The sequence below is a fragment of the Telopea speciosissima genome, chromosome 2, assembly GCF_018873765.1.
Source record: "Telopea speciosissima isolate NSW1024214 ecotype Mountain lineage chromosome 2, Tspe_v1, whole genome shotgun sequence".
In the NCBI taxonomy this organism is placed as follows: Eukaryota; Viridiplantae; Streptophyta; class Magnoliopsida; order Proteales; family Proteaceae; genus Telopea; species Telopea speciosissima.
Genome location: NC_057917.1, coordinates 21,170,463 through 21,198,151, shown reverse-complemented (window position 1 = coordinate 21,198,151; position 27,689 = coordinate 21,170,463). Strand labels below are relative to the sequence as shown.

At 38.8% G+C, this 27,689-nt stretch overlaps 1 protein-coding gene across 1 annotated transcript; it reads left to right on the top strand.

Moving 5' to 3' along the window:
- Positions 1-5,819: 5,819 nt before the first annotated feature.
- On the top strand, positions 5,820-26,351 carry LOC122649490 (tyrosine--tRNA ligase 1, cytoplasmic-like). Its single transcript, XM_043842673.1, has 10 exons — positions 5,820-5,967; positions 6,097-6,244; positions 14,316-14,605; positions 14,694-14,790; positions 15,178-15,283; positions 15,368-15,450; positions 15,948-16,093; positions 16,820-16,925; positions 26,047-26,106; positions 26,217-26,351. Exons 1-10 carry the CDS (start codon positions 5,870-5,872, stop codon positions 26,235-26,237), a joined length of 1,155 nt encoding a protein of 384 aa, XP_043698608.1. The 5' UTR covers positions 5,820-5,869; the 3' UTR covers positions 26,238-26,351.
- The last annotated feature ends 1,338 nt before the right edge of the window (positions 26,352-27,689 follow it).

Here is a 27,689-nt window from a genome sequence, read left to right as displayed (position 1 = left end):
ATCACCCTTTTAGGTGTCTTCTCATATGTAATCTCATCCAGTTCATACACTGTCTCAAGCACTTCCAAGGCCCTTGTAACACTATAAAAGTCTGTTGTATGTTGGGTTGATGCACTAGATAGGGATGCATCTCTCTTTATCCTTGATCTACTCATGTCTTACCTTCATAGCCAGTGCCCAATCACCGAATCTGCTCTTCCTTCTTTTCAAATTAGGAGTCCTATCATGCCTGTGGGTTGGAGGCTGGCTTCAAGCCGGTGTGTGAGTAGGTTCAGGTTGAGTGTTGGGTATCTCATCTATCCCATCAGCTGAGCTAGATCATCAATAGACTCATGGTCATCCCTATCCATCTCAATTGCCTATATATGACCAAATGCATTTTGAGGAACCATCCCTCCATCACCACTTGCGTATATATCTCCAAAAATCATGTATAACTCTGGCCACTGTGGAAGTCCATGTTTCTTAAACTTAACCCATGTAGGGTTTGCCTAACATACATTAGTATTCAAAATCAGCTACATAATAGTAAGGCATATCAAGCCATTCTATTTTTCTTTAAATATTGATTTAATAGTAAAGTTATAATCATACCTTTATATGCCTATCCCATATCGAGTTATCATCTGTAATGACGCAGCCCCTCTATTGGCATGATATTATCCTCTCTGGGCCAATGGGCCTCAAGGCTTTAAAACGCATCATACCAAGTAGAGGAGGCTACTCTAACGGAATGGGGGCATGTGTTAATTTAAGAACCTCAGGGTGGCATGTAGAATTTTTCAAAATTGAGGGGTGTTTTTGTAACTACGTGATACCTCACGAAGGTACATGAAAAAAAAAAAATCAAAACTTAAAGAAGAAAAGACACACAAAAACCCTCCTTGAACCCTAGCCTCCCTACTGCACCATTCCATTCATCTTCATCTTTGCATATATCGGTTTTGGCTCATCCACCACCTACTCCTCCACCTCCTCTCTTCATTCCAGAATCCATTGCCATCATAGGTTCGTCAACCTTCTCTTTCTGTTTCTTCCACTTTTCTTTTAATTTCTTATATTTTTTTTCTACTGCATTTTTGGTTTTGGTATTTGGTTTTGGGAATAACAGCTTGGATCAACTTTATGTGATTGATTATATTTGCTTCTGAGTAAATGGTTAATGTTTGGCGATTCTTTAATTCTACCACTAAAGAAGATGGAATATCTTATTTTGTGTTTGTACGTTGTAGCACTTTGTTCTACTTCATTCTAGTTTTGAAAGGAAGAATCAGTATTTCTTTTCCCTAAACCAATTGACGAATGAATTAAGAATAGGTAAGGTCTCCTCTCAAACACCTCTCTCTTCACTCTTCGGCATCTTAAATCGAACTTGGTGATTTTCTATTTGATCCATCTCTGTAACAATGAATTACCACTATTTCTTAGTTATTCACTTATTCCTCTTCTATACTTTGGTTTGTTTCTTTGAACTTGAGTTTCCCGAAAATGGTTTGGTTTTAGCAAGAATGTTCTCTTTCTTGTTATCCAGCATTGGTTGTTGATTTTAATGAGAAAAAGGGTGATATGAGGGTATTATTGTGTTTTTTGTTGATTTTGATATAACAGTGACATCTTCATTTGGATGGTACTTCCACAACAAGAAAGGAACAATTTTATTCCTTGGATGCTAAAATTTTGATACTTTGATATAACAGTATGAATGCATCTGTTTCTGTGTTCTTTGTTTCCTTTGAGTTTATTGGTCATTCTCCCTCTACCTCGTTGGTAAAGCCCGTCCTTCACAATTTTATTCCTTGGATGCTATTAACTAGGATTCTGTTGTAACATGTGCTCTACTTAACTAGTTTTGCTGATCTTTTTAATAGGACTTTGATATGTTAAATGATAATCTTATGAGAAGTAATAGGGTTTCTTTTTGATAAAATCATTGTCTATAGCTATTATTTTGTTTATTAGGTGGTGAATGTTTGTTATATAGTGAATATATGCCCGTATTTTTGCTTATAAAGCGGCCGTATTAAATATGTACCGTATCATTGCCATACACATTTTATTATGCCGGATTTTTAAAAAGTATTATTGTCGTTTGGTCCATTTAATTCCCGTACATATCCGTACCCATTTGATTGCCGTTCTTGAACTTACTGACTAAGCATGTGATTGGCTCTGAGATGTACGTTCACCTGCACGTACGTGAAGACGATCCATGACTCGAACCCCCTGATGTAGAAGCCAAGCTATTTGGCCAGAAATACAAGAAGGGGACTCATGGGAGAAGGGCTGGTTCACTTCACCAATCGATGGACCCAACCCCATGGATCATAGGGCCAACCAACTTTAAGTTGAGCCAGCCCAACTGGGTTGGGAGTTGTTGGGTCTCTCAAACTCAGAATTGTGAGGGTATACTTGTCAATTTATTAATAAGAATTTTGTAACTTCAAGTAGGGTCAAATTGCACTTGTAGTGGTCCCCACTTGAAGGTATGAGCATCTTTTATGTTCTTAAATTAGATAAGTCAAGTAATGAGAAAAGGTTCTATTTTCTAGATTGAAGTTAATTAGTTAAGTTTCTATTTTCTTCGTTCTTGAGGAGCAAGCTTTGCCCTCTATATATTTGTAATGGCTTTTAGAAGCCCCCCATGATTTTTGAAGATGAATTAAATTTACTTTGCTTTGTTGCAAGTGACCTTTCTTTCTCAAGTTGAGTGTTAACTTGAAGGGCTACAGGAGCCTTACTGGGAGAGCTGAATCCTTTTATCCCTTTACCTTCTATTTTCCTATTCCTTTCTTCCAACTGCCTCCTTCATCCAATCGAGCCTACTGTAGCTGTGTTGCTGAAGATTAGAAGAGTACCACCATTCAATCAATTGATTGCTGCTGTGATTGGGTCTTTATCCTCTCAATTTACCTGCCTCTCAATTTCCTCAGTTCCATCTAATAGGGGGTGGAAATGACCACCCTACCCCTTGCCCGAACACACTGCCTGGGTGGGTCCCCTCCCTCTATTAGAGGGAATTGAGGAAATTGACGGGCAGGCAAATTGAGGTGATAATTTTCCGCTGTGATCACCACTAGAAGAAGAATCGAGGGCCACCTCTACAGGTCCTTTTCTGCTCCTGCGGTCCAGTCTGGCTGCTGTAACTTTTGAGTGTGATAACTCCTTATCCCTCCATCAAACCCTACTGGGTTTTTGAACACCATACCATCCCACCATCCACTCCATTCCACTGGTTGGATCTGGCCTGCACCTTAACCTTCTAGTTTGGGATCAACCTATAGATCTCTCAATCACACCATCAGAATTGGCTGGGATCTTCTGCAGAGCTCCTTTCCTATACAAGCACTACTCGACTTGAATTTGGCTCTCTTCTACTGGCTGATTTGACTCCTATAGATAAATTCCTTTTACTTTCTGATTTGGTGTCCTGCTGGTAACTTGTGATCAAGCCACCCTATTTCAATCCTGTTTGGAGGGCTGGGCTTACTGGTTATCCTAAGACTCACACTCGACTGTGATATTAGCCCCATTGAGTGGCTAGATTTGGTTATTTAACTAGGTCTTATTTTTGAATTTCGGCCTTTGTGCTAGCCTGCTGTTGAGGGTCATTTTAAGTTGAGTGCATCCAAAAATGTATGTAAATAAGAAAGACAAGGGGTGAGAGAAAGAGCCTCAAAGATCTTGGTGGATAAGAATCATTGAGGTTGGCAAACCCCATCAAGAGTAGCAAGGGTCGTTTTAAGTTGACTGCTGAGTATTCTTGGGTTATTTGGAACTAAATCTAACTTAGATCGGTCATTCACAATATCAATAGATGGCTTAAGGACTTGAATAGTCATCCCCCTCATATACACCCATTACCTAACCATACCACTGAGCGCACACATCACCTCCCCATCTACAATTTGTCACCTACTAACTGTAATCCCCACTTACCTGGTTTACTGATCGCAGGAATTTTTGAACCCGCATCTAAATTAGCTCAGTGGGCTGTTTACCTTTTGATAGATGGATATCGTATGCTAATAGATGCAGGTTGCTTACGAACCACTGATTGTCTAGAGGCAGATCTCTATGGTCTTTCCAAGGGGTGGCAGATGGCAAATGAGGAATGTGTCCAATTGCGAATCATTTGGACTACCAATCAAAGTCTTTATGATTTGCTTAAAGCTCCTTTCTCTATCCCCATCCCCTGGACTTCGATAGGTGTTTATTGTGACTTACTTGACCACTTCATGAACTTTTCTAGACTAGGTATGCATCACATAATTTTAACACCGCACACTCTATGCCCAGGTAAAGTTCCTTAAGCTATGTACTTTGTACCTCCTTAAGCTATGTCCTTTCCTTTTGCATTCTAATATATTCTATTTTCGTATAAAAAAAAATATATATAACTTAGATTAGTTTTACATTATTCTCCCGAAAAAAAAAAAAAAAAAAAAAAAAGGCACAAACCCTCGGCCTCCCCTATTTGCATCTCGCAAGAGCAAAAACTCTTGTGCGAACTCTAGGAGACCTAGTTGCCGCCCCCTACTTCTTCTCTGCCTCCATTCTCGTTTGAGTTTTCTGGCGGCCGGCGAGTCTTTATCCAAGGCTTAATACCCCTGTTTCCTACTTCTTCTCCGTCTCCGCTCCCGATTGATTGCAACGACGGAAAAACAGTATTCGAAGCCGATTGCAGCGGCGGAGTAGTGCGGACACACTCTGTTCCTCTTCTTCTTCTTCTCCGTCTATGTTGGGCCAGCGATTGTAGCGGCGGAAAAACGATATTCCAAGGCGATTGCAGCAGCGGACACACTTTGTTCCTCTTCTTCTCCGTCTCCATTCGGCCAGCGTTTGCAGGGGTGAGTCTCTTTCTTCTCCGTTTCCATCTGTAAGTCTTTTCTCAGAGAATGCCAAGTTATACATTGGTTTGTGTCTATTTGCCTGTATTTTATTTTTAGGTTCAAGACTGTTGTGGATTTTGATATGACTATTTTTACGATGACATTTCATGGGTTTTTTTCCGATTAAATTTTACCATATAGTTGTTGGAAGGTTCTAATTTTGCTTAAAAAATATCGCCTTCCTGTGCATTCTCCTGTGATGAATTCAAGTCAGTTCTAGGCTTTGGTTCTCGAGGGGCAGAGATTGTGTTGAACAAATTGAATACTGCTTATATTTCTGAATTAGAACCTGTGCAGTCTTCTAATTTTGCTTAAAAAAATATCCCCTTCCACCTGTGCATTCTCCTTGAAGGTTTTAATTTTGCTTATATTTCTCTTTCCTGATTAAAAGAAGTTGGTCAGTTTTTGAATTCAACCTATTCAATACAGCTGTATTATCTTTATCAAGTACTGAATAGGTAGACCTGAACTTGTCCTACAAAATTGCCGAACGGTTTTCCTGTTTCTGAATTCCACCTATTGAATACGGTTGTCAAATAACATTTAAAGAATAAACAAGGAGATGTAAAACAGTACTGATTTTAGACAAAACATACAGGTAAATATACAGTATCTATTGGGATTTGGGACCTGAACTTTTTATAATATCCCCTATGATAATCTTATAAGATGTAATAGTGGATATTATAATGTGTTTATTTTAGTTTTCAGGTTTGCTATTATTTTGTTAGTTGGTCAATGTCTGTTACATAATGAATATATACCTCTGTATTTATGCTTATGCGTATCGTATCATTGCCGTACATGTTTTATTATGCAGGATTTTTGAAAAGCATTATTGCCGTCTGACCCGTATAATTGCCATACGTATCTGTATTATTGCTGTTCCCGAAATTAGTAAGGTCTGGACTCTGAATTGCCTTAACCTGCCTCTCTCTCTCTCTCTCTCTAATAAGATTTGGTTTTTGGGTAGAGATTCCATGGCAGACGAAGAGAAAGTATCTCAGAACATGCAGTCCCTGTCGGTGAATTCAGCGGCTCAAGAGCCATCTTCAAGCAATTCGAATCAAGGGACTGGGTAAGGAGCTGAAGTTGATATGGGTTGCATTTTATTTTATTTTATCTTTTTAGGTGAGGTTGGAGATTACTTATTTTGATGCCAAATATTGATTACAAAGTTTGAGATTTCTGTGTTTCATTTGCTCAGGATGACATTAGAGGAGAGATTTCAGATTATAAGGAGTATTGGAGAAGAATGTATACAAGAGGATGAGTTGTTGAATCTGCTCGCCAAGAAGCCAGGAATTATTTGCTATGATGGCTTTGAACCCTCTGGGAGAATGCACATTGCTCAGGTTTTTTTTTTTTTTTTTATCTTTTTTATAGATTTACTCATTTAGTTGTTTCTTTTAAATGTGTTTATCAGAATCAAACTCAGTTCTATTGGTATTTATTTTTTTGGTCTTCTGATTGCTGTGGAGTTTCCCTTACTTTCTTTTTGTGTTACTGACTTTTTATATTACAATGGATGGATGTGTTTAGCAGTTAGATTTAGAATTTTTTCCCCCTGATTGTAGTTCTTGTAGAATTCTTTTAACCCATCGAACAAGTCCTCGTAATTCAAGTTGAATCAGTTAATTAGCTGCCTGAACTGCAATTGCTTTACTAATTTAGTTAGTAGTTTACCCATCTATTTATGCCAGTAGTTACCCATTTGCTTTGCTAGAAAGTCGAATGGGTCTGAGTCATTTTCTAGAATTCCCATTATCATCGTGAAATCCAGAAGAGAGACCTTTAGGAAGTGTTTGGTTCGGCGAACCAATTGGTGGTTGCATTGATATTGGTGAGGAACCAATTGGTGCTGCACCAATAGATCCATTGTCCTGACAGATTAACTGTTTGGTTACCCTGAGTCTGTTAGTTGAATCTTTCTGAAAACTGTTTGGTTACCCTGAGTTTGTCAGTTGGATTCTACTTGAATTTATATGAAAAACTGTTTGGTTTCCCTGATTCTGTCAATAGGATTCTGATTGAATCTGTATGAAAACTGTTTGGTTTAGATAGATCCTATCATCACATTGGCTACTCTATGGTTAGAAAATGAAACAATTATGAAGAAATTTGCATACAACTAATGTTTAAACTTGAATTAAAATGACAGTTAATAGAGTTCATATCCAATAACTGTCATTGTCATCCATTATATGAATAAAATATAATTAAAAAGAATCCTATAATAAGAAATGGTCCCAATATTTTGTAGCAAAGGAGTTTGGGCCTTGGTGGATTTGAACCACCATTACCCTTGGAACATGCTCATGTTCCAAGTGCTCTACCAATTTGAGCTAAAGACCCATCAAGTAGAGATTGGAATTTACAAAATAATGAAACCATCAAGGCTTATTGTGGGTGAGGTGTAAAGAAGCCATCAAGGCTTGGAAATCTGAAAGTGAACAATTTCAATATTTCTGTTTCACAAACAGTCTCCCCTTGTTGTTCTCTTCAGTACTGATTTTATTTTGTTTTTGTTTTGTGAATATCAGTTGCAGCTAAGACAATTATTTTCCTGCGTTTCTGGTAAGCCTCATCGTTCCATTGCTCATTATCCATATATTCGCGGATCTACATGTTCACAAATATCCCAATTAGTGACTCCGAAAAACCCAACCTCTGTAATACCACCACCATATGCTGTTCCTAACTCATAATCTAAACTCTAAGCTAAGAAAATAAAAGTAAATAAATAGGAAACCTAAAATAATCCATCTTCCACAAAGCATTCAATTACTTCAATTTCACGCTCAAATAAAACAAAGATACGTGATCAAAATTTATCCACATCAACTTTATGAAGGAAGCAACTGCCAGACGAAAGTAACTGATCAAGTAAATGCCAACTATAGGTATTCTTAATGAGAAGTACAATAATATTCATCCTAACAATATGAAAACTGAATTGAATTATCAATAGCAACAAGAAACTGAAGGTTTTCAGATTTATAGCATAACATGAACTTAAGAACTGACTTGTTGCAGGAATTAAACAGTGAATAAGAAGGATATGACTTGAGATTCATGCCGAAGCCACCGACCCACTTAGCATCCCACTAGGTAGCAGCTGCATGACAGCATCCCACAACATTAATCGAAGTCTCAGAGTATTGAGCAGCAAAACCACGTTTTTTTCATAATAAAATCTGTATGCCTTAATGGCTGGTTACAAAAGTATATATAGACCCTCCAAATATAACTCATAACATGACTAGAAATAGCCTAAACCTACTAGTATTCAAATTGGCTACTTAATTGACCATTAAAAGACTTAAAACAACTCCTAAACTGACTAAAAAACCTCCAGCTGTGTTAGAGGTCCTAAAAACCAACTAGGACTTGACATAATAAAAAAAAATTCAACTCTCACTAATACTACCTGCTGATACACAATTTGTAATCCCAGTAGGTACAGGTTTGGGACCACTGGATAATCCTTCTATTATGGAACCAAGGGCATTCCAACACCAGCTTGTTCCTTGTCCTATCAACCACCTGAAATAATGGATTGTAGAATCCTTACCAACTCCTACCTCATCTAAGATTTCCCCTCTTCTTTATCAAATTCTTGGAATCATTCAGGCTCAATTGTGACTCAGGCTAAGGTAAGTCATTAAGCTAACAAATCCTAATAAAATCTTTTAAGGGTATTAGGTTTTAAGCTACCTCGACCAAACTTAAAGGGACTAGTTTTTTTTTTTTGTGAAGTGCAACTGCAAGAGTAGGCTTGAGTCATTGGTAACACTTGAGTCAAGCCATAGACTTAGCAAAGCCTTCTTAAACATAAGTCAACATGCTAGGAAGAAATTCAACTAGGACATTGAGTTGAATCTAAGTCGGAAATCTGAGTTCTCACATTAACGAAGATTGAAGGAAAAGTAAGTAGGTATACCACACAAACCCATTTGCAAATAAAGTTATAAGGAGGCACAAGTAGGCACATCATCTTTTCATTCCCTTATTAGCAGAATATATGGTAGTTGAAACTACAATTAAAATAACCAATAGAGAACAAGTTACCAATAGAGAACAAGTTATATCCCTAACAAATGAAATATTCACCAAACCATTCCACATACGTTATCATAAGAATTTCTGTATCTTATATTTTTAAAGATTTATCTAGTTTCAAATATTCAAAAATTATGCCTATAGAAGCACAAAGTGCATGTGATATTGGAATGAAAAAAAACAGAAGCAAACATATGATTTGAATTTACAACAGATCACTAACAAGTGTTACCACAGATCACTAACAAGTCTACCAGTGTCAAAAACACGGCTACAACATAAAGCCCACCCCCCCTCTCAGGCCCTAAATGCATGCAGCCATACTACAAGCAAATATAGGCCGACAGATGTTAATAATTCATATGTTCTAGGGTTTTATAATACCTCTGGTATGGAGAACTCAAGACTGAAAATAGACTAAGCAAGAACACACATCACATTAACCTCTAAGCCTACAATAAATCTATCATAATATGTAGACTTTACAAAGTAATTAAAATATAATAAATAAATTAATAATACAATGTGATAAAGTAGAATCAGAAATAAAGAACTAGAATAAAAAAATAGCAATCGACTAGCCAGAATGACCTAAAACTCTGGTCGGGTGCTCTTCTTGAAGGGTAAATTCAGCTTGCAAAAAATCTCAGAAATTGCAACTGATGTATCTAAGATACAATCCTGGTAAAAGCTAGCAGTAAAAAAGAAGGTTGAGGAGATAACATGCCATACGAAGTGAACAAGCATGTGTATAGTGCACAATAGTTGGGGAAACAACAACAGTTTATCTACCTCTTCTTGAGCTTCTAATAATCCTAGTCTTATCAACAACCCAGATTTGACCTGCAATCCCAAAAAGCGAAACTCAGATCTACATGGGTTAAACCCTAGTTAATAAAATCAAAGAGAAGGCGAGAGAGAGAGAGAGAGAGAGAGAGAGAGAGAGAGAGAGATGACCCTCTTCATCTCTCGAGCTCATTAGAAGCGATCTTTCTCCTCTGAGAGAGAGAGAGAGAGAGAGAGAGAGAGAGAGAGAGTGAGAGAGAGAGAATCAGAGTGAGAGATCTACCTCAGTTGCAGGTTCCACAGCCTTTGTTCTCCCTTCGGCAACGACGAATAGCTGTCGCGAGTCGAGGACTTTCGTTCTTCGGCTCGATAGGTTGGGATCAAGATAGATGCATGAAATAGAAAGGATATTTATACTAGGGTAAAATTTCCTTGAATCAAATATGGGTCCACCTCTATAGGTGGAAATAATTCACATTTACATAGAAAAAGGTGAATCATGTTGATTCATGAACCCGGATCAGTTCACCAACATTTTTAACCAAGCGGATTTTTTAATTCAAAATCATGAATCCGTTAATACAACACCAATTGGTTCGCCGAACCAAACACTTCCTTAGATTTTTCATAGGACGAGATTCTTCTAGGAAGTAGTATTGATTTTCTTCTCCGTTTCTCCTTGAATCAACAGAGTAATCAGTTCATTTTCTCCCAGCCATCTAAGGAAGTGTTTGGTTCGGCGAACCAATTGGTGCTGTATCAACGGATTCATGATTTCGAATTAAAAAATCCGTTTGGTTGCAATTGTTGGTGAACTGATCCGGGTTCATGAATCCACATGATTCACCTTTTTCTATGTAAATGTGAATTATTTTTGTAAGTGGACCCATATTTGATTCAAGGAAATTTTACCCTAGTATAAATATCCTTTCTATTTCGTGCATCTATCTTGATCCCAGCCTGTCGAGCCGAAAAACGAAGGTCCTCGATTCGCGATTGCTGTTCGTCGTTGCCGAAGGGAGAACAAAGGCCGTGGAACCTACAACTGAGGTAGATCTCTCACTCAGATCTCTCTCTCTCTCTCACTCTCTCTCTCGTTATCTCTCTCTGTCTCTCTCTGCCAGAGGAGAAAGATCGCCTTCTCGATGAGCTCAGAGAGATGAAGAGGGTTGCATCTCTGTATCTCTCTCTCTCTCTCTCTCTCTCTCTCGTCTTCTCTTTGATTTTATTAACTAGGGTTTAACCCATGTAGATCTGAGTTTCGATTTTTGGGATTGCAGGTCAGATCTGGGTTGTTGATAAGACTAGGATTAGTAACAGCTCAAGAAGAGGTAGATAAACTGCTGTAGTTTCCCCCACTGTTGTGCACTATACACATGCTTGTTCACTTCGTATGGCATGTTATCTCCTCAACCTTCATTTTGACTGCTAGCTTTTACCAGGATTGTATCTTAGATACATCAGTTGCAATTTCTGAGATTTTTTGCAAGCTGAATTTACCCTTCAAGAAGAGCACTCGACCTGAGTTTTAGGTCATTTTGACTAGTCGATTGCTATTTTTTTTTCTAGTTCTTTATTTCTGATTCTACTTTATCACATTGTATTGTTAATTTATTTATTATATTTTAATTACTTTGTAAAGTCTGCATATTATGATAAATTTATTGTAGGCTTAGAGGTTAATGTGATGTGTGTTCTTGCTTAGTCTGTTTTCAGTCTTGAGCTCTCCATAGTCCATACCAGAGGTATTATAAAACCCTAGACCATATGAATTATTAACATCTGTCTGCCTATATTTGCTTGTAGTATGGCTGCATGCATTTGGGGCCTGAGAGGGGGTGGTGGGCTTTATGTTGTAGCCGTGTTTTTGACATTGGTAGACTTGTTAGTGATCTGTGGTAACACTTGTTAGTGATCTGTTGTAAATTCGAATCGTATGTTTGCTTTTTTTTTTTTGCATTTCAATATCACATGCACTTTGTGCTTCTACAGGTATAATTTTTGAATATTTGAAACTAGATAAATCTGTAAGAATATAAGATATAGAAATTCTTATGATAACATATGTGGAATGGTTTGGTGGATATTTCATTTGTTAGGGATATAACTTGTTCTCTGTTGGTTATTTTAATTGTAGTTTCAGCTAGTATGTATTCTGCTAATAAGGGAATGAAAAGATGATGTGCCTCCTTATAACTTTATTTGCAAATGGGTTTGTGTGGTATACCTACTTACTTTTCCTTCAATCTTCGTTAATGTGAGAACTCAGATTTCCGACTTAGATTCAATTCAATGTCCTAGTTGAATTTCTTCCTAGCATGTTGACTTATGTTTAAGAAGGCTTTGCTAAGTCTATGGCTTGACTCAAGTGTTACCAGTGACTCAAGCCTACTCTTGCAGTTGCACTTTAAAAAAAATAAAAATAGTCCCTTCAAGTTTGGTCGAGGTAGCTTAAAATCTAAAACCCTTAAAAGATTTTATTAGGATTTGTTAGCTTAATGACTTCACCTTAGCCCGAGTCACAATTGAGCCTGAATGATTCCAAGAATTTGATAAAGAAGAGAGGAAATCTTAGATGAGGTAGGATTTGGTAAGGATTCTACAATCTATTATTTCTGGTGGTTGACAGGACAAGGAACAAGCTGGTGCTGGAATGCCCTTGGTTCCATAATAGAAGGATTACCCAGTGGTCCCAAACCTGTACCTACTGGGATTACAAATTGTGTATTAGCAGGTAGTATTAGTGAGAGTTGATTTTTTTTTATTATGTCAAGTCCTAGTTGGTTTTTAGGACTTCTAACACAGCTGGAGGTTTTTTAGTTAGTTTAGGAGTTGTTTTAAGTCTTTTAATGGTCATTTAAGTAGCCAATTTGATTACTAGTGGGTTTAGGCTATTTCTAGTCATGTTATGAGTTATATTTGGAGGGTCTATATATACTTTTGTAACCAGCCATTAAGGCATACAGATTTTATTATGAAAAAAATGTGGTTTTGCTGCTCAATACTCTGAGACTTCGATTAATGCTGTGGGATGCAGTCATGCAGCTGCTGCCTAGTGGGATGCTAGGTGGATCAGTGGCTTCGGCATGAATCTCAAGTCATAGCTTCTTATTCTAATCTTCTTCTTCACTGTTTAATTCCTGCAACAGGTCAATTCTTAAGTTCATGTTATGCTATAAATCTGAAAACCTTCAGTTTCTTGTTGCTATTGATAATTCAATTCAGTTTTCATATTGTTAGGATGAATATTATTGTACTTCTCATTAAGAATACCTATAGTTGGCATTTACTTGATCAGTTACTTTTGTCTGGTAGTTGCTTCCTTCATAAAGTTGATGTGGATAAATTTTGATCACATATCTTTGTTTTATTTAAGCGTGAAATTGAAGTAATAGAATGCTTTGTGGAAGATGGATTATTTTAGGTTTCCTATTTATTTACTTTTATTTTCTTAGCTTAGAGTTTAGATTATGAGTTAGGAATAGTATATAGTGGTGGTGTTACAGAGGTTGGGTTTTTTGGAGTCACTAATTGGGATATTTGTGAATATGTAGATCCGTGAATACATGGATAATGAGCAATGGAACGATGAGGCTTACCGGAAACGTAGGAAAATAATTGTCTTAGCTGCAACTGCTTGTGCTATAGTAGTTGATATTCACAAAACAAAAACAAAATAAAATCAGTACTGAAGAGAACGACAAGGGGAGAATGTTTGTGAAACAGAAATATTGAAATTGTTGTCACTTTCAAATTTCCAAGCCTTGATGGCTTCTTTACACCTCACCCACAATAAGCCTTGATGGTTCCATGTTTTTGTAAATTCCAATCTCTACTTGATGGGCCTTTAGCTCAAATTGGTAGAGCACTTGGAACATGAGCATGTTCCAAGGGTATGGTGGTTCGAATCCACCGAGGCCCAAACTCCTTTGCTACATATTGGGACCATTTCTTATGTTATAGGATTCTTTTTAATTATATTTTATTCATGTAATGGATGACAATGACAGTTATTGGATATGAACTCTATTAACTGTCATTTTAATTCAAGTTTAAACATTAGTTGTATGCAAATTTCTTCATAATTGTTTCATTTTTTAGCTGGGCATAGAGTAGCCAATGTGATGATAGGATCTATCTGAACCAAACAGTTTTTCATACAGATTTAATATGAATCCTACTGACAGAATCAGGGAAACCAAACAGTTTTTCATATAATTCTAAGTAGAATCCAATTGACAGACTCAGGGTAACCAAACAGTTAATCTGTCAGGACAATGGATCCATTGGTGCAGCACCAATTGGTTCCTCACCAATATCAATGCAACCACCAATTGGTTCGCCGAACCAAACACTTCCTAAGACAAGGGATTTAGCATGTATCTTATTTATTTTGCCCTTGGAGTTTGGTGCTGGTTGGTATAAGGTCTGGTCTTCTATTAAAGCACAATGGATTAAGGTTTTGGGAATTACTAAATTAGTTCCAAAAGTTTAATTAGGGGAATGGGACACAATACTGTCTGAATCTTTGTTCTGATTCCTGAATGGAGCCTTTTCTCTTTGGTTTTTATTTATCAGGGGGTTATGAAGGCAATAAATGTGAACAAACTAACATCTGCTGGATGCAAAGTAAAGATATGGGTTGCAGATTGGTTTGCACAGCTAAACAACAAAATGGGAGGTGATATGAAGAAAATTAAAGCTGTTGGAGATTACTTGATTGAGATTTGGAAATCTGTGGGAATGGATCTCGAAGGAGATAAGGTGGAATTTTTGTGGTCGTCAAAAGAAATTAATGCGCGGGCAGATGAGTACTGGCCTCTTGTGATGGATATAGCTCGGAGGAACAAGCTTCCAAGGATATTAAGGTATATGAAAATCTCTGGTTATCTTTGTTAGCTGGATCATCTCCTAAATTAAAACCTTATGCATGGCAATGTTATGCCCCATTTGCAGGTGTTCTCAAATTATGGGTCGTAATGAGCAGGAAGAATTGACAGCTGCACAGATTTTTTATCCATGCATGCAGTGTGCCGACATATTCTTCCTGAAGGTGCCCACACCCTCCTCTTCTATTTGGATCATGTAATGTATGAATGCAGTTCTGCTGCTTAGGATGTGTAAGGCTATACGTGGCACTTTCTTATTGGGTTCAAATATATGTACATTTCTTAAGTTGTTGTTGGTAGTATTAACAACACCTTCAGAGGCAGAATATGGGGTTGTTCTGCCTAGTTTTTTCTCAACTGGGTGAACTGCCCACCAGAAGAAAATCTGTTTATTAACTTGGTCTTGATATTAATACTTGTTTTATTTTTGTCACTATTTTCTCTGTTTTTTATGAATAATTTCTCTTTTTCATTTTACAAAAATAGTAAATTTTAACAGTCTGACCAAAGTGTGCTGATTTTTCTTCTACAAATTATTATTTCTTGAACAGGCTGACATCTGCCAGTTGGGCATGGATCAGCGGAAGGTAAACATGCTTGCCAGAGAATATTGTGATGACATCAAAAGGAAGAACAAGCCTATCATCTTGTCACACCGTATGCTTCTACTTGGCCAAACTTTGTGTTTCTGTATTATTCTCTGCCTCTGATTATTTAGCTTTTGTTGTTGGTGACTCGCAGACATGCTGCCTGGTTTGCAACAAGGGCAAGAGAAGATGTCCAAAAGTGATCCATCATCTTCAATCTTTATGGAGGATGAAGCGGTATGTGATTTTAGTATACAAGGGAAACTTGAACATGTAGTCAAGTTTAGTAAAGAAAGCGATCTCTGTTAGTCCTAGGCAAATAAAAATGTTATTATGTTGAAAGCATCGGAAAGTTAACCCTGGCGCAGTCGTAGATGCACCAACTTGTAATTCAGCTCATCTTCATTGTTTTTATTGACGAGTAAGCCTAAAGCTAGAGCCAACATTAGGCGATTTTATGGGGCCGAAAGCAGCAGCATTCATCTTCCACTCCACCCGTGGCTCGGACTTCCCAATCAAACACGGACAACGGCTACCAATATGTGTATGATATTGGTGTACCCGCTATAGAGAGAGTTTAGTCATGGAATTCCAACAATTTCTCCCGCTCCTCAGAAGCCCACAGGGACGGAGTTGATGCTCGGAGAGTGCTTTGATTTCGCTATTCACAGTCTGTTATTTTTTACTGCACGTAGAATCTCTAAATCTGATGGCATTCATACTTGATTTTGCAGGCAGAAGTCAATCTGAAGATAAAAAAAGCTTACTGCCCCCCGATGGTCGTTGAAGGGAATCCTTGTTTAGAGTACATTAAGTACATAATCTTGCCATGTTTTGGTGAGTTTACAGTAGAGCGAGATGCAGCAAATGGTGGGGGCAAGTAAGTATATTAAGTTTGTCAGTCATCTACCTTACATTTTGTTTTAGATCCTTCCGTGAATGCTAATTCTAGTTGGTTGGAAAGACAAATATAATGGCAGAAATTGTAACATTTAAAATAGCAGTCGAAAACAAGGGGAAAAATCCTTATTCATTTCTGCAAAAATCTAAGGGTATTTGGTTGAAAATTGTCACAATTTTGTAGTGGCCACTGCAAATTTTTTTTTAAAATTTTTGTTAAACTTTAGTCCCTCCATCCTAAAAAGGACTGTCTAATTTGGAGTCCTTCAAAGCCTCAATTCATCCATTAGAATATTAAATGCTTTGAAATTTTCTTGCTTTTCCATATTACTCTTAACATGTAGTGGCCGCTACAAATTTGTGCATTAAATATTTAATGAGTTAGTGAGGAAGGAGATTTAACATAGTTGGCATAAATTTATGAAGGGTAATTTTGAAATTAGTCAAAATACTAGGTTATTAATGTAATGACAAATTCTTCTTTAAAAGTTAAATTTATCAAACTTGACAATCATTGCGGGACGGGGGGTTTTACACCACCATTTTACATTTAATCAGATGGACCCGAACGTAAATCAGCCTATAGGTTTAGAAGGAACTCATGCCTCTGTTTTTTCACACATCTGAAGCCTAAAAGAATTCTGAGACATTACTACTTATGCAACTTCAATCATAGTGGATTATGTTTCATTACCATTTTTCTCAGGACCTTCAAAAGCTATGAAGAAATTGCTACTGACTATGAAAAAGGAGAACTACATCCAGCAGACCTCAAACCTGCTCTATCAAAGTCTTTAAATAAAATTTTGCAGGTGAGCTCATTTCTTTCACTCTTTTCCAGTTCTTAGACATGCTTACTCCTAGTTATGAGTACTGGTGTAATACTACAATGTACCCCTTTAATATCTTTGCAAAGAAAGAGAAGCATGCTTACTGGCTATCCTTTATTTTATTTTTTTTTTAATGTCATTCTAAATACACTTATCCCCTTTCGTTCTTTCCCTTTTGTATTTACTGGCATTTTTTCTTTCTTTCTTTATCCCTAAGCCTCCTTTTGTTTCAATGGAAAAGTATACTGGGAAATCAATTTATACTTATAAATTTATTTTGTTTTCACTGTCATTTGGGAAAGAATGATTGACCCAAAAAAGAAAAAAAAAAAATCATTTGATTGGGGGGTAGTGTCCTTCAGTGGCAATTGCATGATTGACCAAGATGCTGTAACTTTTTTTTTAACAGCATCCTGAAAATTATATTGGAAGTTGCTTTCCGAATTTTTACGTTCTATTTCAGTAGAATAATGTCTGTTTTTTCATTTGTATACAATTTTCTGTTGTTTTTAAGGCATTCCTGGAAAATATTTTCCTATGAAACAAATAATCTAGGAGAATGGCTTAGTTATACTGTTTTGAGTCATCTGAAGAAATAATGTTTCGAGTCATCTGAAGACCAAGTTCTAGAAGGCATAAATATGACCTAAAAATGGTATGGCTATCTATAATTAGTGCACGTATAGATAGTGGTGATTGGGTCATTGGATCCTATTATTTTGACATCTCCAGTATGCGCTTCTTCTACAAGAACATGGACATGATTTGGTGGTGTTGATCATCTGATCTCTCACTTTATTTTTGAAGTCTTAGAACAAGTCGTGACTAGGAAGTTCATAACAAATCTTGATGTCTAAATAATTCAGCCTTGGGCTCCTTATGTTGGATCTGTCTCCTGTACTTGATTGAAATGTATATTAACAATAATGTACAAATACTATGAGTAATTTAGAAGTCCTTTATATTTATTTAATGCAGAAACAATTTGGAACGTCATTCTGAAGCGCTATCTGTAGTTGAGGTCCTCATTGAAATATAAACTTCTTCAGTTACTGGCTCTTTGAAAGCCTTTATCTAAAGGGTGCATCTGTTTGTAATCAAGAAGGTTACAAACAGAATTTGTAACCGGACTATTTTCCCCTCCGCATAATAATGTGGTGATATAATAGGAGGGTTAATTATATGATTTTGCGAGAGAGAGAGAGAGAGAGAGAGAGATGCAGGAAGTTGCAAACGAGGGTGGAGCCGGGGCAGGGTATTTGCAGTGGAGAGAATCTTCAGAACCTTTTCTTCCTTCTTTCTGGAAGAACAAATGATAATGTAGAAGAAAAGTAATGTAATTCCAGATGGATATAAATCCAACTAAAACCAGAACTAGAATCTGCTTGGGTTTAATGCAATCGGCTAGGGCTGAATGGAGGATTAGATGAAATTAGGGTTAGGGTTTAATGGAGTTAGGATTTGATGGTACGGATAGGAGAAGAAGGGTTTGGGGGGGATTGGGGTTAATAGGCTTACTTCTTGTTGAATGGATCCTTGAACTGATAGCAGATCTGAATAACTGATCTATGAACCTTCACACAATCGGCAGTAGCAACTTGACAAACTTGAATGCACTCGAAGGAGAGAAGCAGTGAACCAGTGAAGGCTATCTCAGCCTCACCTTCACAGCCTATTTCAGGACAGTGGAATGCATTAAAGCAATATTCTTCTTCATTAAATCGCGGGGGAGGGGGGGGGGGGGGAGGGTGCTCAATGGAGCTCTTACATTATATAGCCTTTAAGGCTGGACAGAAAATAAATCCTAACTATGACTAGGACTCAAAATAGAAATAGGAATGCCAACTAGGACTAGGACTCAAAATAGGAATGCTAACTAGGACTAGGACTTCTAATTAGGATTCAAATTTGCACTAGGAATCCTAATTAGAATTACAACTCAATAAAGAATAATAAAAACATAATAAAAACAAATACTAATTTAAATCTCCACGACTGCTGCTGGTGTAGGGAAGAATCCCTACACCTACCTGATGGTTACTTATGCTGGTGTAGGGAAGAACCCTTACACCTGCGGCTGGTTTTAGACAGCCAGTTTACATCAACTCCCTCCTCAAAAACATTCGTCTCCGACGAATGGATGAAAGACATATAGCGCTCATAGAGATCAGGATCAGGGTGCCTGAAGTCGTCGGCGTGAATTCAGGTACTGTCACTATCAGGACGATCCTTCCATTTAACAAGGAAAGAGTAATAGCCACGACCACTCCGCATAGTAGTAAACTTGTTATCAAGCACATTTTCAATGACATCAGCAGTAGGAGTGGTAAACTGTGGGAGGCAGAGAGCATGTGCAGTATCACCGTCGTCCGAATGGTGGCCGACATAGAGAGTGAGATCGCCCACGTTGAAAACATTGCTAATCTTCATGGGCGGAGGAAGCTTGAGCATATAGGCATTGGTCCCAATGCGTTGTTGCACCTTGAAAGGACCCATTTTGCGAGGGTGGAGCTTATGATTGGTTCTAGGAGGAAGTCGCTCAGGAGAAATACGGACCATCACCAAATCACCAGGTTGGAATTCCACGTATCGGCAATGACGATCAGCTGCGGCCTTGTAACCTTCATTGTTAATAGCAATGCGTCGGCGAACGTCGGTATGGACCTCGGTAATGTGGCGGAGGAACTCATCGGTGTCCACACTAACACGAACATGAGGAGGAAGAGGAAGCAAGTCCACGGGGCGCTTGGGTTGCATACCTAAAACAATCTCAAATGGTGTACGGCCAGTGGTCGATTGACAGAACTATTATATGCGAACTCGGCAATGTTAAGGATAGAAGACCAATCTTTCTCATGATCACGAACAAGACAACGGAGGAGGTTGCCCAAATTGCGATTAACCACTTCAGTCTGCCCATCTGTCTGAGGATGAAAGGCGGTGGAGAACTTCAGCTTGGTATTGGCTTTCATCCACAGGGTCTTCCAAAAATAGCTAGTGAATTTTACATCACGATCAGAAAAAATAGACTTGGGTAGCCCATGAATACGTACTACCTCTTTGAAGAAGAGTTTGGCTATGTGACTTGCATCAAATGTCTTCCGACAGGGAATGAAATGAGCCATTTTTGAAAACCTGTCCACCACCACAAATATAGAGTCATGACGCTCCCGTGTAGATGGTAGACCCAGAACGAAATCTATGCTGATATGTAACCAGGGTGCATGAGGCACGGGAAGAGGTGTAGAGGCCCGTGTTTTGCTTATCACCCTTGGCAAGCTGACAATCTCGACAACGCTGTATCACCAGTTGGACGTTGCGCTGAAGATGTGGCCAATAATACAAATCAGCAACTGCAGCATATGTCTTGCTAATGCCAAAATGCCCTCCCATGCCACCGCCATGCAGTTCCCTAATGAGGTGTTGCCGAAGGGATGTGTTAGGGATACATAGGCGTGCCCCGAAGAAGAGATATCCATCACGTAGGGAGTATTTGGCATCAGTTCCGCCTTGCTGTAATGTAGTATGAATGGGAGAAAAATCAACTTCAGCTGTGTACTCATCTCTGATATGTTCGATGCCTGTACTGTGAATAGAAGAGGTGGACATGGTGAGTACTTTCCTACTTAGCGCATCAGTGACCTGGTTCTCTTTGCCTGCTTTGTACTTTAGAACGAAATTAAACTCTTGGAGATAGGCGATCCATTTAGCATGGCGGTTGCTTATGGATCGTTGAGAATGGAGATACTTAAGGGCTTCATGGTCAGAGTATAGAATAAATTCTTTGCCCACAAGGTAGTGTCTCCAATGCTTTATAATCTGGATCACTGCATAAAGCTCCAAATCATAGGTAGAATAACGCCGCTTAGCATCGTTGAGTTTCTCACTATAGAAGGCAATGGGATGATTTGATTGCATGAGAACTCCTCCAATCCCAACATGGGGATGCATCTGTAGCCACCTCAAATATGACATCAAAGTTTGGGAGCTGTAGAACAAGTGCCTTGGTCATCTTTTGCTTGATCAAGGCAAACGCTTTGGTAGCAGCCGGTGTCCACTGGAATTTGCCCTTACTTTCTCTCATGCATTCAGTAATGGGTGCCATGATGCCGCTGAAGTTCCAAATAAAACGCCGATTAAAAGATGCTAGGCCGTGGAAACTCCTAACCTCTGTCAAGGTGTGTGGCACTTGCCAGTCGACTATGCTTTGCACTTTCTCCGGATCAGCTTCAACCCCGGCTGAAGATATAATAAACCCAAGGAAGATAACCTTAGGTAACATAAAAGAACACTTTTTGAGGTTGATGAAGAGTTTCTCCATACGTAACACTCTCATCACTTGCTTCAGATGATCGAGATGCTCCTCGGGGGTGTGGCTGTAGATAAGAATTTCATCAAAGTAAAGCACAAGAAACTTACCGATGAATGGACGACGTACCTGTGTCATTACACGCATGAAGGTGCTTGGAGCATTTGTGAGACCGAAAGGCATCACCTTCCATTCATATAGACCATCCTTTGTCTTGAAAGCAGTCTTCCACTCATCCCCTTGGCGGACCTAGATCTGATGATATCCGCTCTTTAAGTCAAGCTTTGAAAAGATGGAAGCACCCGTAAGCATGTTTAACATGTCGTCAAGTCTTGGAATAGGAAACCTGTACTTGACGGTGATCTTGTTTATTGCCTTGCTATCAATACACATCCTCCATGTACCATCTTTCTTTGGAGTAAGTAATGCTGGGACAGCACATGGGCTCATGCTCTCAACAATGAACCCCTTGCGAATCAGGTCATCCACTTGTCTCTGAAGCTCGCCATGCTTAGTAGGGCTGAGACGATAAGTGGGTAGATTTGGTAGCACCGAACTTGGTACTAGATCAATGGCATGCTGAATATCCCTCATAGGAGGTAGCTCATCCGGAAGATCGTCTGGTACTAGATCTGAGAAGTCATCAAGCAGATCTTTTATGGGCTTGGGATGAATAGTAGTAGGGGTTGGTGACACTACTCTCATGACCAAGGCTAATATCAACCCTGTCTCTTCACTAGTAGTAAGGAATTCTCGATGGGGCAGGGACAGAATTCGTTGCTCCATGGGTTGTGCTTTAGTAGTACTAGTACTAGCATGTGGTACCTTGCTGCTTGATCCTCCTTTCATTGGCTGTTTATTGTCAATAGTCTTCAAAACCTGTTGTCGCTTCAGCTGGGCAGCTCTAAGCCTTGGCTTCATCAATGGTACATTGAGTGGGTTGAGAACCAGTGGTTTCCCTTTGAAGTTAAAGAAACACTGATTTTTTGTACCTCCCGTCAATACATTGTTATCATACATCCATGGTCTCCCAAGTAAGACATCAGTCAGAATCATAGGAATTATATCACACCAGACATTCTCCTCGTAACCAGAAATCTTGAGTGGCACTGAGCATCGCTGATTAACCTCTAAAGTATCATTATTAAGTAAGGATATCTTGTATGGTTGTGGGTGAGGTTCAGCTTTAAGCTTCTCTTCAATGACAAAAGCTTTAGAAACCATGTTGACACAACTACCGCTGTCCACGATCACTTGTGCTGTTGCTGGCCCACTATCCATCAATGTATAAAAGATGCAATGTCGACGCCAGTCCTCTCCTTTAGATTCAGCAACCAGAATGCGGGTTACTACATTTACCTCATAACTTTCATCTTCCAAAGTGTCATCATAGTCTTCTCCCTCAAGGCCAGCATTAATGGCCCAATTGTCATTAAACTGTGGGTCACAAACTTGGACATCTGGACTAGTTTCCATGGCTGCAATCACTGAATTGGACTTCCCTCTTTGTGGGCAGTGCCTTGCATAATGACCATCTTGTTGGCAATGGAAACACTTGTTAGGTGTTTGACTACCCATGGGTGCCTTACCCTTTTCCTCTGTAGTTGGTGGAGCTCGGGTAGGGAAACCACTAGATCTATTAGGAGTAAAGGTCCTCCTAATATCACTGGACTGTGGTGTGAACCTTCTTGGGGCAGCTTGATTAAATCTTCAGCATCCATAGCCTTTTCAAAACAGTGATTCAGATTATATATTTCAACCACGCCTATCTTGTCTTTAATGTCTACCCTCAACCCCGACTTGAAACGGGATATAAGCTGATCATCATTCTCATCTACACTCGTACGTGAGAGCAAGTCATTGAATTTATCAATATACTCTTCAACTGTTAAGGTACCTTGTCGTATAGTGTTCAGTTGATCATGCAAATGCCTCTGACAAGTAGGTAAGTACTTCTCTTTGAGAATCTCTTTCATAGCTGCCCAAGTAATTGGTTCCATGTGACGACGGATCAACCTGTCTTCATGTGTACACCACCAATGTCTAGCTCCTTCAGTTAACTTAGTCGTGGCCAGCTACATCTTTCGGTCTTCAGACAACCGAAACCACTTGAAGTAGTCATCTAGAGTACTTAACCAGTCATGGAATGCAATAGGGTCATGTTTCCAATTATATTCCTTTAGATCCAGTTTTACGTTATGCTTATCATCACGGTAATACTGATTTCCATCGTGATCTGCATCCTCTTCATTGGCAGAATTGTTGTTGATCCTATGTGTCTGTTGTGTGGGAACCCTCTGTGGTAACCTACGTGGATGTCGGTTGTTAGTGTATGAAGCAGCAGCTTCAATTTGTGATATTTGTTGTGGAGGTGCAGTAGGACCTTGTTGTGACAATACATCAACCTGTTGCTTGATGGTCTTCACATCTTCAGATAAAACCTTGACTATCTCAGCCAGTTGCTGTAGAGTGGTTGGATCACGTGATTTTGGAGAACCCATAGCTAGGCTCTGATACCAAATAATGTAATTCCAAATGGATATAAATCCAACTAAAACCAGAACCAGAATCTGCTTGGGTTTAATGCAATCGGCTAGGGCTGAACGGAGGATTAGATGAAATTAGGGTTAGGGTTTGATGGTACGGATAGGAGAAGAAGGGTTTAGGGGGATTGGGGGTAATAGGCTTACTTCTTGTTGAATGGATCCTTGAACTGATAGCAGATCTGAATAATTGATCTATGAACCTTCACACAATCGGCAGTAGCAAACTTGACAAACTTGAATGCACTCGAAGGAGAGAAGCAGTGAACCAGTGAAGGCTATCACAGCCTCACCTTCACAGCCTATCTCAGGATAGTGGAATGTATTAAAGCAATATTCTTCTTCATTAAATCGTTTTTTTTATGGGGGGGGGGGGGGGGCAATGGAGCTCTTACATTATATAGCCTTTAAGGCTGGACAGAAAATAAATCCTAATTATGCCTAGGACTCAAAATAGAAATAGGAATGCCAACTAGGACTAGGACTCAAAATAGGAATGCAAACTAGGACTAGGACTTCTAATTAGGATTCAAATTTGCACTAGGAATCCTAATTAGAAATACAACTCAATAAAGAATAATAAAAACATAATAAAAACATATACTAATTTAACTCTCCACGACTGCTGCTGGTGTAGGGAAGAATCCCTACACCTACCCGATGGTTACTTATGCTGGTGTAGGGAAGAACCCCTGCGGCTGGTTTTAGACAGCCAGTTTACATAAAAAAGGATAGCGAATGAGAGTGGAACTCCCTGGAAGCTTGATTTGCCTGACAGAGAGAGAGACCCTGATCGGTGGAGTTGCAGTGGAGAGAGAGTCTTCTGAACCGTTTCTTCCTCTTTTCTGGAAGAACAAATGATAATGTAGAAGAAAAGGATATGCGAATGAGAGTGGAACTCCCTGGAAGCTTGATTTGCCTGATAAGGTAGGGACTAGGGACACCATAATTATGGTTACAACAGCGAGGGAGGATTGAAGGGGGAAGGAATTACAGGGGCACATCTCGACATCAGCATTCTGTCGTAGGCTCTTTGCTCATCGGTTGTGTTGAGACTCTGAGAAGAGAGACTTTGAATAGGTAAACAAAGCAATTTGTTGTAGGTGAGATTGATAGTGAGAAGGCCATCTGTCGAGATGTCAATATAAGTCTCCAATCGAAGAAAGCTTGGAACCTGCGACTCGCTATTTGTCTTTGTCAGTTGCTACACTTCTCTGGGTTTTCCTATTCAAATTTCCAGTGTCTATTCCAGCAAGGATGGGGAAGGCACAGGACAGAGGCAGGGGGTGGGGGCAGGGGAGGTTGTGTTGGGGCCTTGAGAGAGTTATTTTTATTGTGTGAAGGGATGCCACTCTGATCATTTGATATAATGACTTCAATTTTGTCCATTGTCAAATTTTGTTGTCTGCATCAAATTTCATGTCTACACAGTCTTAATCTTTGAAACAAAAAATTGATTTTTCCATACAATCTTGTAGGCATCAAATGGCATAGTTGATGTTGTAAGTAAATTGGGGAAACGATGACTCAAACTGTACCCAGAATTTGTTCCTGGAATAATTTCTCAATCGAAGAAGCCTGCCCAATAGTCCGTCTCCTCTTTCAATTTCTCTCGTGTCTGAAACGCCAGCGATGGAGCAGTGGTAGCATCGTGAACTTAGCATAAAAGCAGCTAAATGTTTATATTTTGTTTTATTAATGTATGGGTTTTCTAAACCCTGCCCCTGTTCTTTTGCAATCGGACTGCAATCACTGGGTGGGTACTTGGGAACAGGGTCAAGGACCGGACAAGCAAGGAGACCGTGCTTCGAGGTCATGTCTTCATGGCGTCCAGATGGTTATCATGTATCGTGAGCAACAAATTTTGTCCGAGGGATTCATCTGCTGCACAGTGGGGAGAGGCATTGGGTCGCTGCCCATGGGGGCGGAGGAGTTGCTGAGTGGAGTGCGGGTGCGGGGAGAGGGAGAGGAAAACTACAAAAAGACCCTATCTAACAGAGGTTGGAAGTAATGTACCTAGGGCAAAAAAGAGAGGTTACAATAGACTTTTGTAACCTGGTTAGTTACAAACAGATTAATCTTTATCTAAATTATATATTTTTTCCTGACATTAAGTGGCAGGTAAAGATGCCAATGAGCTAATTTATGCTTATAATGGACAATGGACTATCCTGTGATCAAGCAAAAGGTCTTGTTCTATTTACTAGTACCAACTGCATTCTAAATTGTATAATCCTATACCTTTTCACAGCCTGTGAGAGATCATTTTGCAAATGATGCTACTGCCAGGGATCTACTGAAAAAAGTTAAAGTAAGTGTTAATTTTGTTTCCATTCCATCACTCCTGTGGCAAATACCTTGTTTGTCCTTAGTTACTGATTTTTGTGGCTGAGAACTCACTGAATTTCCTATAATTTGCAGTCTTACAGAGTAAGCAGGTGATGAAGTTGAGAGTCGAGATACTTGTTTGGGTTGTTGCTCCAAATTCAAAACTTATGATTTAACCAGCCAGACATTTGAATTCCAAATTTCCATAGAACTTGAGTTTAATTTTTGTAAAAACTGGAGATATTAAACATATATTGACAAGCCAGGTGCATTCTAGATTAATGCAAAGGGAGAATTGAAGTTCAGGTTCTATTTCAATTGTGATCCTAGATTCTTGGTTGTAACTTATGTTGCTTTGTCCAAAAAGAGAGGTGGTTTCCCTGATAAACTGTAGTTATTCATCTTTCCCAAACAAGCAGAGAACAAGTTGTAAACTAAAATTGTGTTTAATATGCATTCTCAGAATAGATTTTCGGTCTAGAGTGCATTCTGAACACGATTTTTTTCTATTTTTTCGCTTCAGAATGCATTCTAAACCCAAAATCTATTCCTACAAGGCATACCAATCACATCCTAAGACAGCTCCTGCCATTGCATTCTATTTCGGCAAAGCCATGCGTTTCTGGTTACTTAGCATGGCGCAAGTATGGATAGTGATCAATCCTACCACAAATAGCATAAACTTGAACACTACTTGCATTGTTGATGGCATTCAGATCATTGTATTGTGCCGTTTTGGTGTTGTGCATTGATTACCCTAAATCAAAGTTCACATAGATTAGCTTTGATATGAAAACAAAAGGCAATGCTTTGTGTTTTGAACTTTTTAAATAGTCATATAGAATAGATCCATTAATAGCAGGAGAAACTAGTGATTCTGGTTGCATCATTTTGACACACTAATACGGAATGTGGATAGAACAGACTCATTAATAGCAATGGTTTTTGTGATTTTGTCCGGTGCACTCAAATTTAACCTGCAGGACTTGGATCTCACTGTCATTCTGGCAAGATCCAGCCTCCAAATCAGATTGCTTAACCGTTCAAATATAGACAACAGGTTATGAGTTAATTTGACTTGTTTAACAGTGACAAGGTCACCAAACTGAATTGAGAGGCAATTTAGTCCTCATAAGATTGATTAAGTTAAGGCAGTGTTTTTCATGAAAACAAAGTTCTAAAGGGGTGAACCATTTGAGTGAAGTGGGTTCAACAATAAGAAGATTTGAAGTGATTTGGGATTGGGACTAATGAATGATGAATGTATTGGGATTAGCATAATCAATCTTCAGCTTCCTAGTCCTCCTCACATCATCATCATTCTTTGCTCAAGATCGAGGGGAAGGACAAGCAAGTCAAGTATGCTTGGCAGTGGATTTCCTAAGAAGCTTAAGCGTTCGGACTTGAATAGGAAAGTATTGAATTATTTATTTTTTTATGAAAGTGTAACCACACAAACCACACACAAATCCTAAAAAGTTAAAACCGACTTGATTGAATTGATGATGAGAATACTGGGGAGGATATGGCGGAAATGGAGATCATTCATCAATTTGCATCTTATAT